Here is a 17,936-nt window from a genome sequence, read left to right as displayed (position 1 = left end):
TGATATTGGAGTTCCCCGATAGCAGGGCTTTAACTCTTTTAATTTAGCCCTCCCTACCATTGAGAACTGGGAATTTTTTTTTCACCTAGCCCCCTTTCATTCCCTCTTTGTGGTCCCTGCCTTCTTTAGGGAGAAAATTAGAAAGAAAGAGCCATCAAAAGAGACACTATAGTCACCAGCAATCTGAGAAACTGTACTTCATTATTTTGGTTCAAATGAGGATACCTCTATTTTTTTTAAAGGTCCTCTTGAACTCTCTAAGAAAGTCTCAATGTTTTTATCTAACTTAACATAAAAGCTTCTCTACTTCCTTATTTTAATTGCCTTCTCTGAGCATTCTCCAGTTTTACCAGGTTTTCCTGAGCAGAAACCAGAACCATTTTCCACACTCCCTCAATGGGCAGGCATGATGCTGTTCCCCTGGAGGGGAAAGGATGTGAAATTTTATTCTGATGATGACCAAGTCCTTGTGGATCTTCTTGACCCCAAATAGCTCATCAGGCTAATATCTGCAGTGAACACCATTTATTCACTCTTTGTTGACTCATCACCTAGCTCAGAGGTAAGCCTCAATAATTTTATTTCTGTAAACAATTTCTTGCATTTGACCACATTCAAATTTATCACCCACTTTTCTATTTACCCACCTAACCTTACAAACTATTTCTGAAGTTTGTGGCTATTTGCTTTGCATTTTTCCCAGGAGAAGTCACTATGTTGTTAACCTCTCCAAATATTTTATCAAAAGTGGTCAATAAACTTGGTCCCAACTTGATCTTGCTGTTTAGTTTTCTCTGTCAGATGTGTTTATTGCTGTCTGCAAGCTTTCTCTGGTATGAGTTCTTTATGCCTGACAAAAATATTCTCGCTCAAGGAAATTAAAATGTGTTTAATGGCCTTTGAGTGGAACATTAACAAAGGTTTCCTGGGATGAAGTTTTTTGACTTTTTTCTTTCTCAGATTGTTATTTATTTTACATTGACATGATGATGTTCATGTTTGATTTTGTGATTATATGCCTGTTCAGATGGACATGATAGCTAAGAAATATTTGTCTTAGGAAGGTAATATCCCAAGGGGGAAAAATAATAAAATTTTCTCCAAATTATTCATTAATTCGCACTCAGCCAAAAAGAAAAGAAAACAAACAAACAACAACAACAAAAGGATTTAGGGTAGCTCTAAAAAGATGTGGTGCTGGTATTTTTGGTTGGTTGGTTTTTAATTAACTACGTGAGATTTGAGATGACAGCCTAAAGATTGGAGTTCTATTTTAACTTGACATATTTCAAGTTTTCCTTTCTGCCTCATTGCCCATTCAATACACTATTTTGAAGTGAAGAGAATGAATGGTTAAGTAAAAACATCAAACAATGAATTCAAAGGTAAGAGAAAGAGATTTCTGTTAATGATTTTGGATCCCCTATCCTTAACTTGATAAGCCCATACTTAGAATATGTTAGAGGAGTTCCTAAGCACAGCTGCCCAGATGCTAGGTGACTGATGATTACTTGCCTTTTTAACTTCAAATCCACATACAGACTTCATTTTATTTTCTCAAACTTCACCATGGATCCTTGTAACCCACAGACAGACCTTGAGATGACAGGAGTTTAAGAGTTCTTGAAGCCTCCTCTAGTCCTCGCCTACCACTGGGTGTGTATAATTAAGAATTTCAGATGATATGTAATCATAGAGAACCTCCTCCTCCCCTGTGTTACAGCTTCTCCCACAGTGCTCTGCACACAGTAGCGTCAAGCCTTAGATATCCAGTGGGAATCTCAAATACATAGAACTCCCTGAGGCTTATTTGTATCTCAAACCTTTGCTCAAACATGCTTTCACCTTCCTGTCAGGTGACATTCATTTTGCACGACTCAGTTTCTGGTTTCCAGCCCTCCAGGATTTGGCCCTGGGCTCTGTCTTGTTAATCCTCCTCCAATTGCTCCCTGACATGACCTTTTTCCCCTCCAGAGACAGACCAGTCTAAACTAAGAAATGAAAGGAGCCTTGGGCAGAGTGGCGCAGAGAAAGTGCAATAAAAGTTGGAGGGCTGGTGTTTTTATCCTGGTTCAATGCGCCCCATCCCCACCGCAAGTTGCCTGTAGCCTCAACAAGGCCACTTAATCTTATAAACCTCAGCTTTGTCATCTTTATAATGGAACCACATCTGTGCCAACCTCATAAGTTGTAAAAATTGGGCAATATAGGCTTGTCTATGGCCTCTCATATTCACCCACATTCCTTCCTCTCTTTGCCCCTTGTCACCTCTCCCACCATGTAGGCCTACCCCCAGTACCTTATCTCAGTCACTTTCTCCTCATAATTACTCTTCTGGTTGTCTGTACAGTTCTCATGGAATTTTTTCCACTTCTTTTATTTACTGTTATCTTCTATGTTGATATTAAGTTCCTCAGGTGCTGAACCTCAGACCTGTTCCTGTCCTTCAGATGGAGAAGTAAACACTGGCCCATGTTCCTCAGGCTACAGAGATGACTCTGGTTAGAGAAGGGAGGGACTCAGGAACATAGGGGTTCCTGGTTATGAATATCTAGATGCTGCCCACAAACCAATTGGAAAGACCTTCTTCCTTACATTTAATGTGCTCCTCCAACTTGCCCAGGGCAAATAGAGACAGATCATCTGACACATTTCAAGGACTTTCCCCCTATGTATTAACATCTCCATTACATTCATTTTCTAGTTTGGCAGTATTTCAAACAGTATTTGTAATGAAAACCATTTCCAGTCTCTCCTTCCTAAAAAGAGCATCCTAGAACTCCTCAGTAAACATTATTATCTGTCACTTGGCCTCTTTCCTGTTTGGTAGCAATAAATCAGGGCATATATCATGAATTCAAAATTGTGATGTGGTTCTTATTCATGTTTCTATTCCAACTGGTAATGTTGGCTCCAAGAGCCTTGGGCGAGAAGGAAGCTTGTTTGTGTATGTAAAGGCAACAAACAGGAATGGGAAGATGCCAGGGGAAGATATTTTAAGTCTCAGAATATTCTAAATATCGTTAGACTCGAAACACTAAAGTTTTACAGGATTATGAAAAATAACTTGCAAGCTAGTAGTCTCTTTTAAAGCAGAGCCTTAAATTCTTTTCTAATATTAAACTAAATAAGCAGGTTGTCATTCCAATATTTGGATCTCTGAAGTAAGGTTGAAAATATTAACTCACTTGAGTTACAGGAGACTCGGTTGCCAAAGAAAGCTTAAGTATGCATTTGAATTTATGCAGTTAAGCATATTGAGGCCCTTTGTTTAACTGATAAGTATGTAGATCTGAGAGTATTCAATGATGGCTTGTCAGCTGTCCTCTATCTAAGTCCACTGTCTTAGTGATAAACAGTTAACCTACACTCTCACTATACTTGATCCCAAACAGTCTGAAGGATTAGATCAACTAGAATTCTACTGTTCTTGATTGACTGCTGGAAAGCCAGTGGTGAGATACAGAGAAGTATCTGGGTATTAAGGACAGAAACTCTGCATTTGTGCTTGGCACAAAATGTCAACCATTTCTACACCTTACCACTTATCTGGGTAACTCAAGTGTCAAAATTAAGCTTTAAATGTTCATATTTATTAGCAAACAGCATCATTCTTTGGTTTCCCCTTCTATCTGCTATGAGAAGCTCAAACTGAATGGGCATGATTGGAGCTTGAACTTTAAAATCAAGCAAATATAATTTGGGCTTTGCTACACATTCGCTATCCACCTTGGGTAACCTCTCAACCTCTCTCAGCTTCTATATTCCTATCTATAAAATGGGACTGATACATAGTTCCTCGTGGGATTGCTAGGAGAATTAAACTACACAGAATTAAATTACAAAGCATCCCGCAGGACACACCCTTCTCTGCTGACAGACTGAGAAGCAGAAGGTTTGAAGGGCTAACTTATGGCCTAAGCATGGGACTTCTGGCTCCACCCTCAATGCCCTTAAAGGCCTCTGGGATGCCATTGCCCAACCATGACCTACACTGTCACTGCCAGTGTTTTTCTAAGTAATTAGTAAGGAAGAGTTACGTGGTGTTTTCACATCTGAAGAATGGTATAAAAGAATACAAAGCACTAGGTTTTCACAATAAATTATAGTTAGGCATCAAATTACTAAAAAGTGGAAAAGATGAGGGGAGAGGCCTGAGCTATTTCTTGGAATGCAGACCTGCTTTCTGTTTGAGCACACTAGGTTAAGTTGAGGCCAGTTAGACATAAATGTTCTCAGCTGTACTTGAACTGCTTGAGAGTGCTAAGCCTTAATGAATATTAATTGAATCACCAAGCTTCCTGAATAACATCAGCAGAGTTTGGTGGAAAAAATGAGTGGAAAAAGGATTAATGGTACTATTAATGATGTTTCATCCAGAAACACTGGTCTCCTCCCTGTCTGGTGAAACTCTTCTTCTTCTTCTTCTTTTTTTTTTTTTTATCATGTTAATTTCATCTGGCCTTTTCTAATTCACTCTTACTTCATACATCATTAGCCTTTCAAAAAGTACATTTGTGATATGATTATCAGCTGAGCATACACAGAGTTGAAAGACTAAAATGCCTCCTGTTGGTATTTTCTTTCTAATAACAAATCGGATTCTCTTGCTAGTTCCAAAGAGCCAGTGCTGCCAGGAGCAATTCCAGCTGGTTTCTGTTCTGCCTCACATGACATCAGCAGAAGCTGTCCTTTGAGTTTCATTTGCTAGAAATTTATGACCAAGGATACTGTTAAAAGCAGAAAATACCCAGCTGGGCTTTCAGATCTCTGACTGAGGGAGTGAAGGAAAGGAGGGAGAAATCAAGAGCATGACTAGGATCAGGAATACAGTATGAAAACCCCTTTCTTTTGACTCACAACCTAGAGGCAATGGAAGTATTTGCCAGATGGGTGCACAATAACAATCCTGACATTTTACCCATGATTACTTTTTGTTGGTTAAAACCTGACTATGAGAACACTTTGCCTCCTTGTTGGCTCAATGGACAGAGTTGGGTGATGTGCTTTATGGGCTGGACAAAGTCCCAGGTACTCGGGAGGAGACCATGGAGCACACCACTAATACTTTCCCACGGTCCAGGGAGCAGCTTGCCCCCATGGTCCCCTAATAAACATCCAAGTACCAGATAGAGTTCTAATCTGAAGTCAGTGATTCTAACTGAAAAATTCCCATTTGAGTTTATATAGACTCTGGGATTATTCAAGCACGTGTTAAACTCTCTAACAGATAGTCTATTGTCTAATAACCTACATTTGTTTGTCACTGTAAAGCTCTGTTTAAAAAATGTAGTAACATAAAAAGTACATAATAAGACATAAACACATCCACAGCCAGCCCGCTACCCACACCCTTTAGAATGAATCAGAGCTTAGGCTTTGTTCTAATCCATAGTTCCACTGTCAATGGAACAGGCAAGGGAATGGGGGACATGTTCTACTCAGGATAAGCACCACAAGAACTTCTGCTCTGAATAACATTTCAAATGTGAATTTAAGCTTTTTGAAACCACTTAAGATAAATGAGCATCAGAGTCCCTCTTCCCAGATCATTAATCTAAATTTAGGCCAGACTGGAAAAATTAAAAGATGCCTCTTCAAGAAACACCTTGGAAAAAGAGTGCTTATCACTTTGCAGTGTGAATGTAGTGAGTGGAGTATAGTAGAATGGGCACTATCACGATGGCATAAGATGCCTCCCTCACCAGGTATCTGAGAAAAGCATCCCTGACCCACACTACCCAACATCAGTTCATTTATCTTTTACTCTGAATTAATTGTAACGTAAACAATGGCATTAAGAAGCCCAGGGTAGAAATCTTGGGAGGAGACATGAAGAAGAGAAGGAGCCATTTTCACATTGCAGGTGAGACCTGCCCTTATTTTCAGGATGGATTTACTCCTGTAAAAGCATTCCTTTGATCTAACTGAATTCTGTTTTCATCCTCTGGATAGTAGTGACAAGTAATGGCCAAAAGACAGGGTTACTGAGATGAATCTGTGGCTCACTCCACACTAGTGACAGAATCACAGGCAAAGGAGAAGTAGGAAACTGATAGTCTCTCTTTTGCACACAAGTTCACACACCTGGGTGTTCACACACACACACATGCGTGCGTGGGTGCACACTTTATACAGCTTAACTTCAAATTCATCTGTACTTCATCTGTATTTCAAATTCAGATGCATCTCTAATGTACTACAGAGTGGAGCAATTAACCCAGTTCCCCACATTCCATCCCTGTTGCTCTGAGAGTCATTCAGGCAGTGATGGAGCATGAAGCCTTTATGGGTAGAAGATTTCTGCTAGCTAGTTATAAAAGCATGGGTGAGGATCCTAACAACCAGGACCCTTATTCCCAATCAAACCCACTCTCCACACAGGCTGCCTTACCCTCCCCTCCCCCCCTTGGAGACTTCCAATATTGCTACAGACCTAATTAGGGAGGAATGTTACCTATGCTTCTAGTTCCTAGGTTCTAGCAGAGAGAAATGCCTTTCCTGAGTTGTGACTAGAGTCAAAGCATTCCACTTGGGGAACTCCTTCATCCTTCTTTGAACTCCATAAAAGAGAGATGGTCCAGAAACAGGGTTTGAAAGAGAGCAGGAAGGATGGGGGGGTACTTTGAAAGAGAGCAGGAAGGATGGTGGCCTCTCCCTCTGCTGCTCCTTCCTGTTTGGAAGAAGCTGACTACAGTGCTACAGTGCTTTCCTGGATTCAAGTCTAGGGTCCTCCATCCATGGAGTCTGTATTATAGGAGTGTGTGCTGTGTGGATAGAGGTTCACAGAGCATCTGAACCAAAGGGAGCTACTACTGCCTGGCTGTTCTTTCTTGCCTGAGCTTCCTGACATCCTAGGGGTTCAGTCACAGTCTGGCACTTAGCAATGTGACTTTACAAAACTAATATGACAAACATGAATGTGCCCTGCCTCAGCCCACAAAATAATGCCAAAGATGTTACTTACAAGGAGCCTTCGTTTGCCTTCGAAGGACCCCAGCAGGTCAGCCACTGACTTCTTGGGGCTCTGCGGGGGATGTTTCGAGGTGGGTTTCTGATAGCCATCCTGCTCTGTTTTACCTGCTTTCTTCTTCTTGCTCTTCTCTTTCTCCTGTTTGCTCTTTTTCTCAGTCTTCTTCATTTGCTTTTCATTCTTGAGTAACTTGTCTGGTTTCTCATTCTTCACCTTCTTTTTCTTCTCCTTCTCAGGTTTCTCAAGCTTTTCATGTTTTCTAGACTCCTTTGAGCTCTGGGAGGGAATATTTCCCACCTGCAGCTCCTCCTCCAGCTGTGAGGCAGTGGGCCGGCCGAGGTCATATTTATCCTCATACTCATTGCTAAGAATTTTGTCCTGGGTCTTCTTTTTAGGCGACTTTGTCTTGACTGTCTTGTGAGGACCTGGCACCACATTTGGGTCCCGATGGCCATGTTCTCGCCTGTCTGTGTGGTTGTCTCGGAAACGGCCCAGGCCTGCAGCCCTGGTGCTGGGCTCTGAGATGGTGGTGGGAGGGCTGGCAGTGAAGCTCTCGAAGCTGGTGGCCTTGCTGGGCCTCCTGGTGGTCTGTAGCCTCTCCCTCTGCTGCTCCTTCCTGGGTGGAGGGTAGAGATTCTCTGAGACTGAGGAGCCCCGGGCTGTGGTCAACTCAACTGAGCCTGAGAGTCTGGGGGAGGTTGAGGAGGGGTGCACCCTGGGTGTCCAAGGCCTCTGGGTGGTTGGAAAAGCAGTGGTGGTCGTAGGTCTCGTGGCTACTGTTACCACTCGGGGTGTGGCCCGTGTGGCTGTTGTGAGTGGAGCAGGAGGAAGAGTGGTGGCCCTTGGGGTTGGAGGTGGTGGGGGAGGAGCCATCGTGGTAGTGGCCGGCTTTCTCATCACCTTCACCCGAGTGTCTCTGGTTGGGGGGACTTGTACTCTCCTTGAGTCCTCTCTCTTCTTCTCAGTGCCCAGGTTTGGCCTTCCTGCTCCTCCACCACCATTGTTCCCCTCCTCTACCACCTGGCCCTCTATACCAGAGGCTTTACACTTTTGGACAAAACCCTTCTGTCTGATCTTCTCTATCTTTCTGATGGGACCTTGGTCAATGACCTCGTACATGGCCTCCAGCCTGACTGGATAAGGGTAGCGCTCCTCCACCTGCAGTGTCTTCTTCAGGAGCACCATGCCAAACTTGCCCTTCTCTAACTTGAGGAAGCTCATCAGCTTGGGGATGAGGCTGGGGTCCAAGGGCTGCTCCAGGATCTGGCCCTCACTGGTGATCCTTCGCACCTTGCCCCCTTCCTCGCCTGCCTGGTGGAACAGCACAATCTGTTGGATGTGCCTCTCGGCCAGCTCACAGTACACGTCATCCTTCAGGAGACTCATCATAAGGCGGTAGTAGCCTTCTGAGGCATGGGGGGCCGAGATGACCCACACCCTGTTCTTCCCAGCAAAGCTGGCGAGGATGTTGGGAGAGCTGGACCCAGAGGGGAAGCGCAGCATTCTTGACCGAGCAGAGGACCCCTCATCTCGGACCATCTCACCAGGGGAGCCCCTGGCCTTGGGTCTCAGCTCAGGTTTCACAGGGGCCCCTTTGATGCCCACGGGGGCTGGCAGCACCGTCGGGCGAGCTAGTCTCAACACTGGCACACTCCTTCTTCTTTGGAGAGGCTGAAGGTTTGGTTCTTCAAGGGTAGATCTCTCTGTTCCACGAGACCTCCCTGTGTGCCTCAGAAACCGAGCTGGCCTGCTATTGACTGAGGAAAGCAAAGGCACCTTCCGCCCTCCATGGGTCCCTCTATTCGTGGCAGGGAGGTGGGGTTCTGATCCACACACCAGCCACATTGCCAACAGCATGGTGAAACAGGGTCCCAGTCTCCACGTCATTGTGTCATCCACTTTGGGTTGCAGAGGGGTCATGAGACAGAAAGGGGAGGGGAGGAAAAAGAAAGAAAATCATTTAATTGCAAACAGAGCAGGTCATTATCTCTTTCTCTATCTTGGTCAAGGGGATGGGGGAGGGGTAGTTGGAGAAGAAAAAGGAGGGAGGTCAGAGAATGGAAGATAGGATGAGATTCTGTTGCTTTTAAGTCCCTGAAATTTGTCAGTGCTTAATAGAAACAGTTCCATTAAGCAGGAAATCCAACTTAGTTCCCCGGTTAGTGTGCTTGCTGTGTTTCCACTAACTGGATGCTCCAGAAAAAAAAAAATGCAAACTGAACATATTAATTATGACAACATTCACAATTCCTTTCTTCAAATAAGCAACAAAGTAACAAACAAACACACCAAAAACAGAAAAGATCACACACTTACATCGTGGCTCATAGAGATGGAATGCAGAGGATTTCAAAGGAAAGCTGAAGTTTGGTCCCCAGGACAGTTTCCTAGATGAAATACTTTTCCTCCCCACCCTCTCTCGGCTTGTCGAGGGTGAGCAATACAAAAGGGGTGTGCTGCCGTTCCAGCCTGCAAAGTATCACCACGGATCGCAGCCTGTCTTCCTCCTGGTCTGACTCCTTTCCTTTCTGGCTGCGTCTTTTTACCTTCTGGACAAGTGGGATGAGGAGAAAGGAGCTGTCCTTGTAAGTCTTTGTATCTCCATTTGCCCGCAGTTTCTCCTTGGTCCTGTGTTTCTGCGAGTGCCCGTCTCTTGTGGCGACACAGGACGTCCCTTAAAGTGGAGTCTTAGTGATCTCTGAATCTCACTCTATCCCTCTTTAGAGTTCCGGGATCCTTCTTATCACCCTTTCCCCCACAGTCTGGCTCAGTCCCTTTGTTTCCAGGCGTAAAAGCACTGGGATTAATATGTTTTCCAGGCTGAGGGAAAACACAGGAATGCAATGTTGAAAAGGACTCCCCCACCCCCTTTTCCTATACTTCTCTCCTCCCTTTATTTCTCCCCACCTTTTTTTCTTCTCCTCTTTTCCTTCTCCTTCTCTTTCTTCTTCCTCTTGTCTGGCTTCAGTCCCGGAAGTGTCAGGACTACCTCAGTTTCGCTCCAAACCGAACTCAAACAACAGCCGCCACTGGAAATCAAGGAAACTTCACTAAGAATTTAACAGATCAGCAAAACACGCCGCCTTTTCATTGCGGCACATCCAGAGTGGACTCAGTGAGAAGGGAGAGGGCTGTACTTCGGGCTGGGGAAAATTTTGAAACTCTACACATCATCATAAATCACTTTAGAATAGGATGACTGAGGACTTAACCCCTTCCATACCAAGTAATCAGGATGCCTTCCCAGCCCGTCTGTTCCTGTCTGTTCTCACTTTGAACTTTGGAAAAGGAAAAATCTGGCTGTTTGGTTTTCCCAGAGGCAGACACTCATTTGGGTCAGGGTGCTTGGCTGTGTACACATAGGCAGTATATATCTATTTATAGTACCAGTGAATATTTTTATCTCTTTGTCTCTACTTCATGCTTTTAGTTTGAGGTTGGAAAAGCCCATGGAAAACATGACTAGGTTGTTTTTATATTATGCTAATTAGGAATTATATTACTGTGTTCTTGGTCCTAACTTTTCCTTGGCATGGATGGAAGCTGGTAAAAGGGTAGAAATGCAGGCAATGACTACTGTCCCCTGAGACTATGGTTGCTTGTTACACTGGGGAATGGGTATTCTGATCTCCAGTTTCAGAGTTCCAGCTTTAGATGGTAGATGAGGAACAGCTTCCCTGGAAGACATGAATCAGTGGACAATAGGCAGGAGCCTATTACATGTTTTGCTCTCCAGAGGTTTTAGGTATGGAAATCATCCAGTGAGGTTCCAAAGGACATCCTCAGGCACTTTGGTACTTCTACCTCCTGGTCTTCCAAAGGATTCTACTTTAAGTGGGGAGGAAGTTGACTCGGGTTATGTGGATATTTCTTCCAGTCTCTCCAAGTCAGCATTAATTGCCACCAACATTGGTGACCCTGGTCCTCGGAAACCTCCTCTTAAGGAAAGCCATGCTAATGGCTTCTCTGAGTGGATAAAATCTCATTCCTAGTTGCTTCCCTTGATCAGCCCCATAACCCCCTGTCACGCTTGCCCTTTCACATAATAAGCTCCAAGCTAGGATTTGAGGAAGGCCTATAAGAGGGCTGAGTGTAGAGCACTGGACCCATAGTTTGAGGTCAGGGATAGCAAAAAAGAAGGTTCTACAGTGGCGCTCACATAGACCCTTGTGAATATAGTAATGGAGTCAGGGATGGTTACCACTTTCATGGATTTACCTGTGAAGGTGATCAAATGCCTTGTGCTTAGTTGGACATTCTAAATGTTATTTCCTCTTTCATTATATTCTAATATGTTCCACACTATCCCTTACTGGCCCTCCTCCCTTATGTTTTTTTCCCCCTTTCCTTTATCTTCTCCCTCCCTATTATCAACAACAACTATTTGTAGAGCATGTGAAGCTCTAGGTTCAGCACTTCAATATTTTTTAACCCCCATGGCATCTCTAGGAGATAATGGGGTGATCTTCACCTTATATGCCAACAGACTGAGACTTGGTGAGAATAAATAAATTACCTGTTGCCACACAATGGTAAGTAGTAGCTCTGAAGTCTGAAGCTGGGTTTAGAACTATCCACAAGGTATTATGTTCAGCCTCCTTTCTTTCATTCTATACCCACACCTTCTATCTATTTTCCTTCAACAATTTTTGTGCACCCCGTTACACAGAAGACTCATTTATTTGCTCATCCAGAGCATTTACACTTTTAGAGTCCTACTTTCTGAGGTAGTTGTACTTTTTGTAGCTATACTTTTTGCCTTTCTCAATAGGTCCTTAAAGTCTTTCATCCATTTCCACCAAGCTCCCGACAATGTGCAGGACATTCTGAACCTGCCTACTGGTTAAACTGAGACACAACTACTTTACTTTGGGCCACCTGAAGTCAGACCAAGGGAAAACCACTACAACTCCGAGTGGCATCTGTTTTCCTGGGACCTCGAGCTTCCGTCCCTGCTAAGCTTCAGTCACTAGATGGCGCGCTAAACATGCGCAGGACAGGACAAAAGAGCGCTCCGCCCACGGACTCCAACATCTCAGGGCACACACACTCTCACACACACACACACTCTCACTCGGCAAAGTGAGGCTTCTCCAGCTTTTACGGGATTTTCCCATCTCAATGAGTCAATGACTAATGCCTAAACCTTTACCTGGGACCTCAGGTAAAGGGAAGTGGGAAGTCTGGGAAACACAGGCCAAATAAGAGCGATTGGGGAACAGGTTCACCTATGCCCTTTACTGAAGAAGCCAGAAAGCTTCTTACGGCCTGTGAGGAGGATTCTAGTGCATGATTTAAAAACTCTATGTTAAAAAGTTCTCCATTTATATCTTTTCTTTTTTTCTGCAACTTGAGAAACAAACAATTAATGCTGATCCGGGAGCAGATCTGGAGATCGAGAAATTGATGTTGAGTTGATGTTGAGTCCAAGAAAGGTGCAAAAATAATAAAATAGAATAAAATAGATAAAACCTTAAAGATTTTAGAAATGCTAACTTGGGGATTCACTGACAGGAAACCACCGAACATTGGTTGCATAAGCAATTTTGAGTAAGGGAAGGAAAGGATGTGCAAACCAGAATTGCTTTAGAGAAATGAGGTTTGGGGAAGGTTTTGAGGGGAGAGTTGGAGTGAATGTAAGGAGAAATCCAGAAAGGGTTGTGCTGTTAGAGGCATACTAACCAAAGGCTTCAGCAACCTGGGGCCCAGACCTGGAAGCAGGCTGTCCCAGGCATTCCAGAGAAACCAGGGTTTCCATCACCTGCTGTTGGTTCTCTTGCATGAAGTAACAGTGGATGTTACTGAACTGAAATTAAAAAAAAAATTATTAAAAAATAATTTGTTTAAAAGGAAATGAAACATAAATAGAGGAAAAAACAAGTGGGCTCTTCAGTGTTATCGGAGGGAAACCACCTCTCTTGCTCTATAGTACCCCCCAAGCAGGGAAATTAACCCAGCCATTTTATGGAAACTTTGAGGAGGAGACACAAACAGTATTCACAGAGAGGACAGTATTGTATGCTTTTCCTTTTCACTTGCAGACCTTAATCAAATGTTTAGTCTTCAGCCACATTTATGTCCTTCAGAATGCAAAGAAACCCTCCTCATACACAGTCAGTATGCTGCAGCAGCCCAGGGAACTTCTGAAAAAAGGCAACCCTCCACCCTACTGTAGCATCCAAATACTTGATATTGGCCCTGAAATGTCAACAAGCTCATGTGTTTAATCCTAAGTTGAAAAAATTTGCATACTTCTTCAAAAAAGCAAAGTTTTACCTGATGTAACTTCTTTTTTTTTTTTTAATTTTTTATTGTTGGTTGTTCAAAACATTACATAGTTCTTGATATATCATATTTCACACTTTGATTCAAGTGGGTTATGAACTCCCATTTTTACCCCATATACAGATTGCAGAATCACATCAGTTACATATCCATTGATTTACATATTGCCATACTAGTGTCTGTTGTGTTCTGCTGCCTTTCCTATCCTCTCTGATGTAACTTCTAACATTCATTTTTTTAAACTTTATATGTATTTTTAAGCTTTATTGGGGAGACCTTAAAGACACTCTTCCTACAGGGAAGTGATTTAGAATTCAGATCTTTGTTGGTTGCTATTCTGTGTGAGAGGTGTAAATTTATGAGCTATAAATTTAATGTTTGGGAGATTGATGCTGGGATTAGGGAGGGGAAGCTTCCAAGTCTTATCCATTGACCATTTAATCCATAGAGAAGATTTATATCAATCATGTTTTGAAGGAGAATATTCTCATTGTGCCTCTTTCCATGTCCTTAGGTATAGCTGAGAAGATGAAGAAGATCCAATTTCTTTTCTCTTGTTTTTAGCCCTTTTCTAAAATGTTTGCCCAAAGTACAGACTTTACACCAGGAGTGATAGAGAACCAAACAGTCCTTCCCCTAGAAGTTTACAGCCCATAGAATATATGAGAATATTATACCCACCACAGCAGTTCTACCAACTTTCTTTTCATGTAATTCAGTGCTAATATGAAAGTAGCCAGTTGTGCAGAGTCCATTCCAGTTGGAGACTTTGCCTATTTGGTTTCTGGATAAGGCTTTTCACAGAATCCTCATAGCAACAACTGTGTAGTACCTGGATGGTTTTGCTCAGTATGTTCCATTGGCTCTTAGAGTCCACTAGATCCATGAGAAGCATAGATATTCTGTCTGGCAGGATGTGTTGCATTGCCTGATTGTCCTTTCATTCTCATTTTCCAGGGCCCATCTTGGCTCTTCTTTCTTCTCCTGTCTTTATAGGCAGGGTTGCCTTGATTTTCTTTTTTTGTTTCACTGTACTGACCTTGCACTCCATGTTTTGATCACATGGACTCAAGAATATCATTTTACATCAGAAAGTGTGAGCCAATAACATGGCAAAGCATTCATTGAACAAGTGTCTTCTCAATGCCATACCCCTAGTAACTACAACAGTGCCTGGCATTGTTTAAAAGAGAGATGAGAAAACCCCAGAAGGCAGCCCAACCATGAATGATCACTTTAAAGAAGGAAAGAACAGAATAAGAAAATCTACATAGCTATTGAGCCAGGGGATATCTTTAGGTCTACATATTAAATAATAATATTGGAAACTGAATACATAGCAATTCCAGTCATCAAAATTAAACCTTATACTTGCATGAAGTTATGGAATTGTGAAATTAAGGCCAAATATTTTATGTAACTTACTTTAAATCTTCATTTTATTCATTCATTCAAACACTTCTTATGGGGAATCATTTATGTATTGGACATTTTTCCAGTTGGGAATAGAGCAATAAATGAAATGGATCAAGTCCCTAATATGCTGGAACTCACATTCTATTGATGAGAGAGACAAATGCATGACAATAGAGATAAGCACTTTGCAGAAAATCAATTACAATTCAATGAAAAGTAATAGTAAGTGAAAGATGAAATCTGATATTTAAAATGGGGTACAAGACATTGTCACGGGCTAGCTTTGTCATATTAGTTATATCTGACATATAAAGGAATCTTTGGCATATCTTTAATTTTGTCAGTTCCTCAACTTTTGAAGGTGGAGTTGAGTTTTAGTCATAGTGTGAAATCTCTATTGAATGAGGTACATGATCAAATAGTTTAGTTCTGATTGGGGTAGATATTATAAGGACTATAGAGTAATAATTTTTTTGCATAATTCATTAACTGGCTTTGGAGAAATATGTAAAAGGAATTTAAAAAATGCATTGAGTTTCTGGCATAGAATAAATGTTTCACTAAATAAAACTACATATTTAAATAAATGAATAATCTGAACACCACTGTCTATAGTCTCCCAAAACAAATGCTTTGAAGTTAATATTAATTTGAACTCTGTTGTTGTTTTCTTTAAAAAGTCACATTTGTTTATAATTGCATTTCATAAAACTCTATTTAAAAACTACATTAAATTATAACTTTTCAACCAAAGTATATTGCAAATAGTTCAGAATACAATATGGTCTTTGAATTAAGTCTAATGCAGAATCCATTCTGAATGTAACAGCTAATATTCTAAAATTTTAAATGTTGCTTTTATTTAAAAGTTCAGTATGGAAAATAAAAGCATATGGTTTCTTTACAAATAATTTTGATGGTGGTCTTTGGTGGAAGTCATGTCATTAACTATTGAGAAAACTCAAGAATCAGTACAAATAAATGTTTTTAGTCAGTTACTGCTTCAAAGACAAGCAAAAAAGCTTAAATTGAAAAATACAATTTCTGATTTGAGAACAGTTCCCATATTTCGAGATTACATTCATTCATTGGATGATATTTGTTCTACATATGAAAAGAGAACACAAAATTGTCAGCCAAGCATGTTTTAAACTGGAATCCCAGGTTTGCTGTTCACTAGTGTGAATTGTTCAAATTGCCACCTCCTTGAACCTCAATTTTTTTCATTTACAAAAATGTGAGTGGTTATTTTTTTACATAAACAATAGAACTAAAGTTTTGCAAAACATGATATTATTAGAGTGTTTCATAGTTTAAATAACAGAAAATCCACATCTAACTCTAGTGAACAATAGAGAATTGTTGGCTCAAAAAATTAAAATGTACCAAAGTAGGACAAGCTTCTGGATTGATTTGCTCAAAAGTCTCATTATTTTGTTGTTATTGCATATATATGTATATAGTCATAAATTCATAAAATTATATATATATATATATATATATATATATATATATATATATATATATAACCATAAAATTTACCAACTTAACCATTTTTAAGCATTAAGTCCAGTGGCATTAAGTACTTTTGCATTTTTGTGCAATTGTTGTTGTCCATCTCTAGAACTTTTCATCATCCCTATTTCAGGCAGATTTTTTGCTTCTGTGACCCAAAAGGTCTGACAAGAACAATTAGGAGAAGTTTATTTGAGGCTCTTGGTTTCAAAGGTCTCAGTCCATAGAAGACCTGGCTCCATTGTTCCAGGTTTGAGGTGAGGCAGAACATTATATCAGAAGGGTGTAGTAGGGGAAAACAACTGGGAACAAGGCACCAGGAAGGAGAGAGAAAGAGAGAGAGAGAGAGTAAGAGAGAGAGATTCCCCTCACCATGGACAAAATATATACACCAAAGGCATGGTCCCAAATAATACACCTCCTCCAACCACACCTTACCAGTTTACAGTCACCACCCAGCTAGTCCTTATAAGAGGATTAATGCACTGATTAGATTAAGGATTTTACAACCCAATCATTTCACCTCTAAGCTTTCTTGCATTGTCTCACATGTGAGCTTTTGGGGGAGACCTCATATCTAAACTATAAATATTCCAAACTGAAACTCTGAACTCATAAAACAATAACTCTATTTCCCCCTTTCCTTAACCTCCTGGTAACCACTGTTCTACTTACTGTCTCCAGTATGAATTCAAGAAAATAATCTGAAGGGGATTCAAGATAGCAGATTAGAGGAAGTTTGCATTTTTAGTTGCTCTGTGACTTAGGATTCAAGCAACAGGTATCGTACTTCTCAACAAACATTTTTTTGGTGATTATTTTTCCTTTTCCAATCTTTTGAGTGTTAGAATTTTTTGTATATTTTTGTTTTGTTTTGTTTTTATTCTTTTGTTTCTCTTTCTCTCCTTTCTTCTGCTGCTAACATCCAAATGATCTTGTTCTTTCTCTCTCCCTTTTCTTTATTTCCCCCTTATTTTTCTCCTCCTTCCTTATAGCCATCACTAACTACATCTCTTCTGCATTCTCTCTGTTTACATTTTGATCATTCTAAACTTTTTTTTTTTTACTTTCTTATCACATTTTCTTTTCTCTTAATGAGCTATATTTTATCACCTTTTGAGAACTATTTGGTCTGTATAACTCTTGCCCTCACCATTCGTGGTGTTGCAGTTATTAGTACTGTGATTGGCATAGTTGACACCTGCTGCTTACTTTAATGCCAGACCTAGTTCATGGCTATTATTGTTTCTGCTCTTGGCAATTGATGACTCCAGCATTCCTGTTTTGTGGCAATTAGTGTTGTAGATGTTATGCTAGGCAGCATGCATCTATTTTAATGGTGTATATTATTTGCTTTGGTTATTGCTATTGTTTGTTTCCCCTTTCTGTGAGATTCTGGAAATATACAGAGATACCACAGGTTCACAAGATAAAGACTCTGATGCTGAACTAAATTCAGCCAAAGGACAGTGCACCTTGGTCCACACAAAAATTAACCATACTCAAACTACAATGATATTTTAATAAAAAGAGTAGAAGAGATAAAACTCCCAAACTAATGACCAGATCCTAAGTAGGAACATCTTGGGGAAGGGGGGGTGGGCTCAGGTCCTACACACATACATTCATTCTTATAGCCAAAACAGAAAAATAACACAGAATCTGTGGATACCACACCTACAAGGGGTTTTAATATAGATCACTCTAGGACACTTTGACCAGAGAAAACTGTGCCCTGAAAAAGTCC

General features: G+C 41.0%; 1 protein-coding gene across 3 annotated transcripts in view; it reads right to left on the bottom strand.

The window, feature by feature from the left end:
• Window positions 1-10,245, bottom strand: part of Ccdc80 (coiled-coil domain containing 80) — a 35,941-nt gene extending 25,696 nt beyond the window's left edge. Inside the window, exons 1-3 of one of the 3 annotated variants that reach the window (XM_071615346.1) lie at window positions 10,197-10,245; window positions 9,290-10,002; window positions 6,968-8,871 (exon numbers count right to left, since the gene is read on the bottom strand). In XM_071615346.1, coding sequence (XP_071471447.1) covers window positions 6,968-8,860 — 1,893 coding nt within the window. In that variant the 5' untranslated portion in view covers window positions 8,861-8,871; window positions 9,290-10,002; window positions 10,197-10,245. Of the gene's footprint in view, window positions 1-6,967; window positions 8,872-9,289 lie in introns of all 3 variants that reach the window. The other 2 variants (XM_071615347.1, XM_027936130.2) reach the window with 2 other exon arrangements.
• Window positions 10,246-17,936: the final 7,691 nt, after the last annotated feature.

The sequence above is a fragment of the Marmota flaviventris genome, chromosome 8 (assembly GCF_047511675.1).
Source record: "Marmota flaviventris isolate mMarFla1 chromosome 8, mMarFla1.hap1, whole genome shotgun sequence".
NCBI classification, from domain to species: Eukaryota; Metazoa; Chordata; class Mammalia; order Rodentia; family Sciuridae; genus Marmota; species Marmota flaviventris.
Note: the sequence above shows the minus strand (reverse complement) of the source record. Positions and strands in the feature narration are given on the sequence as shown.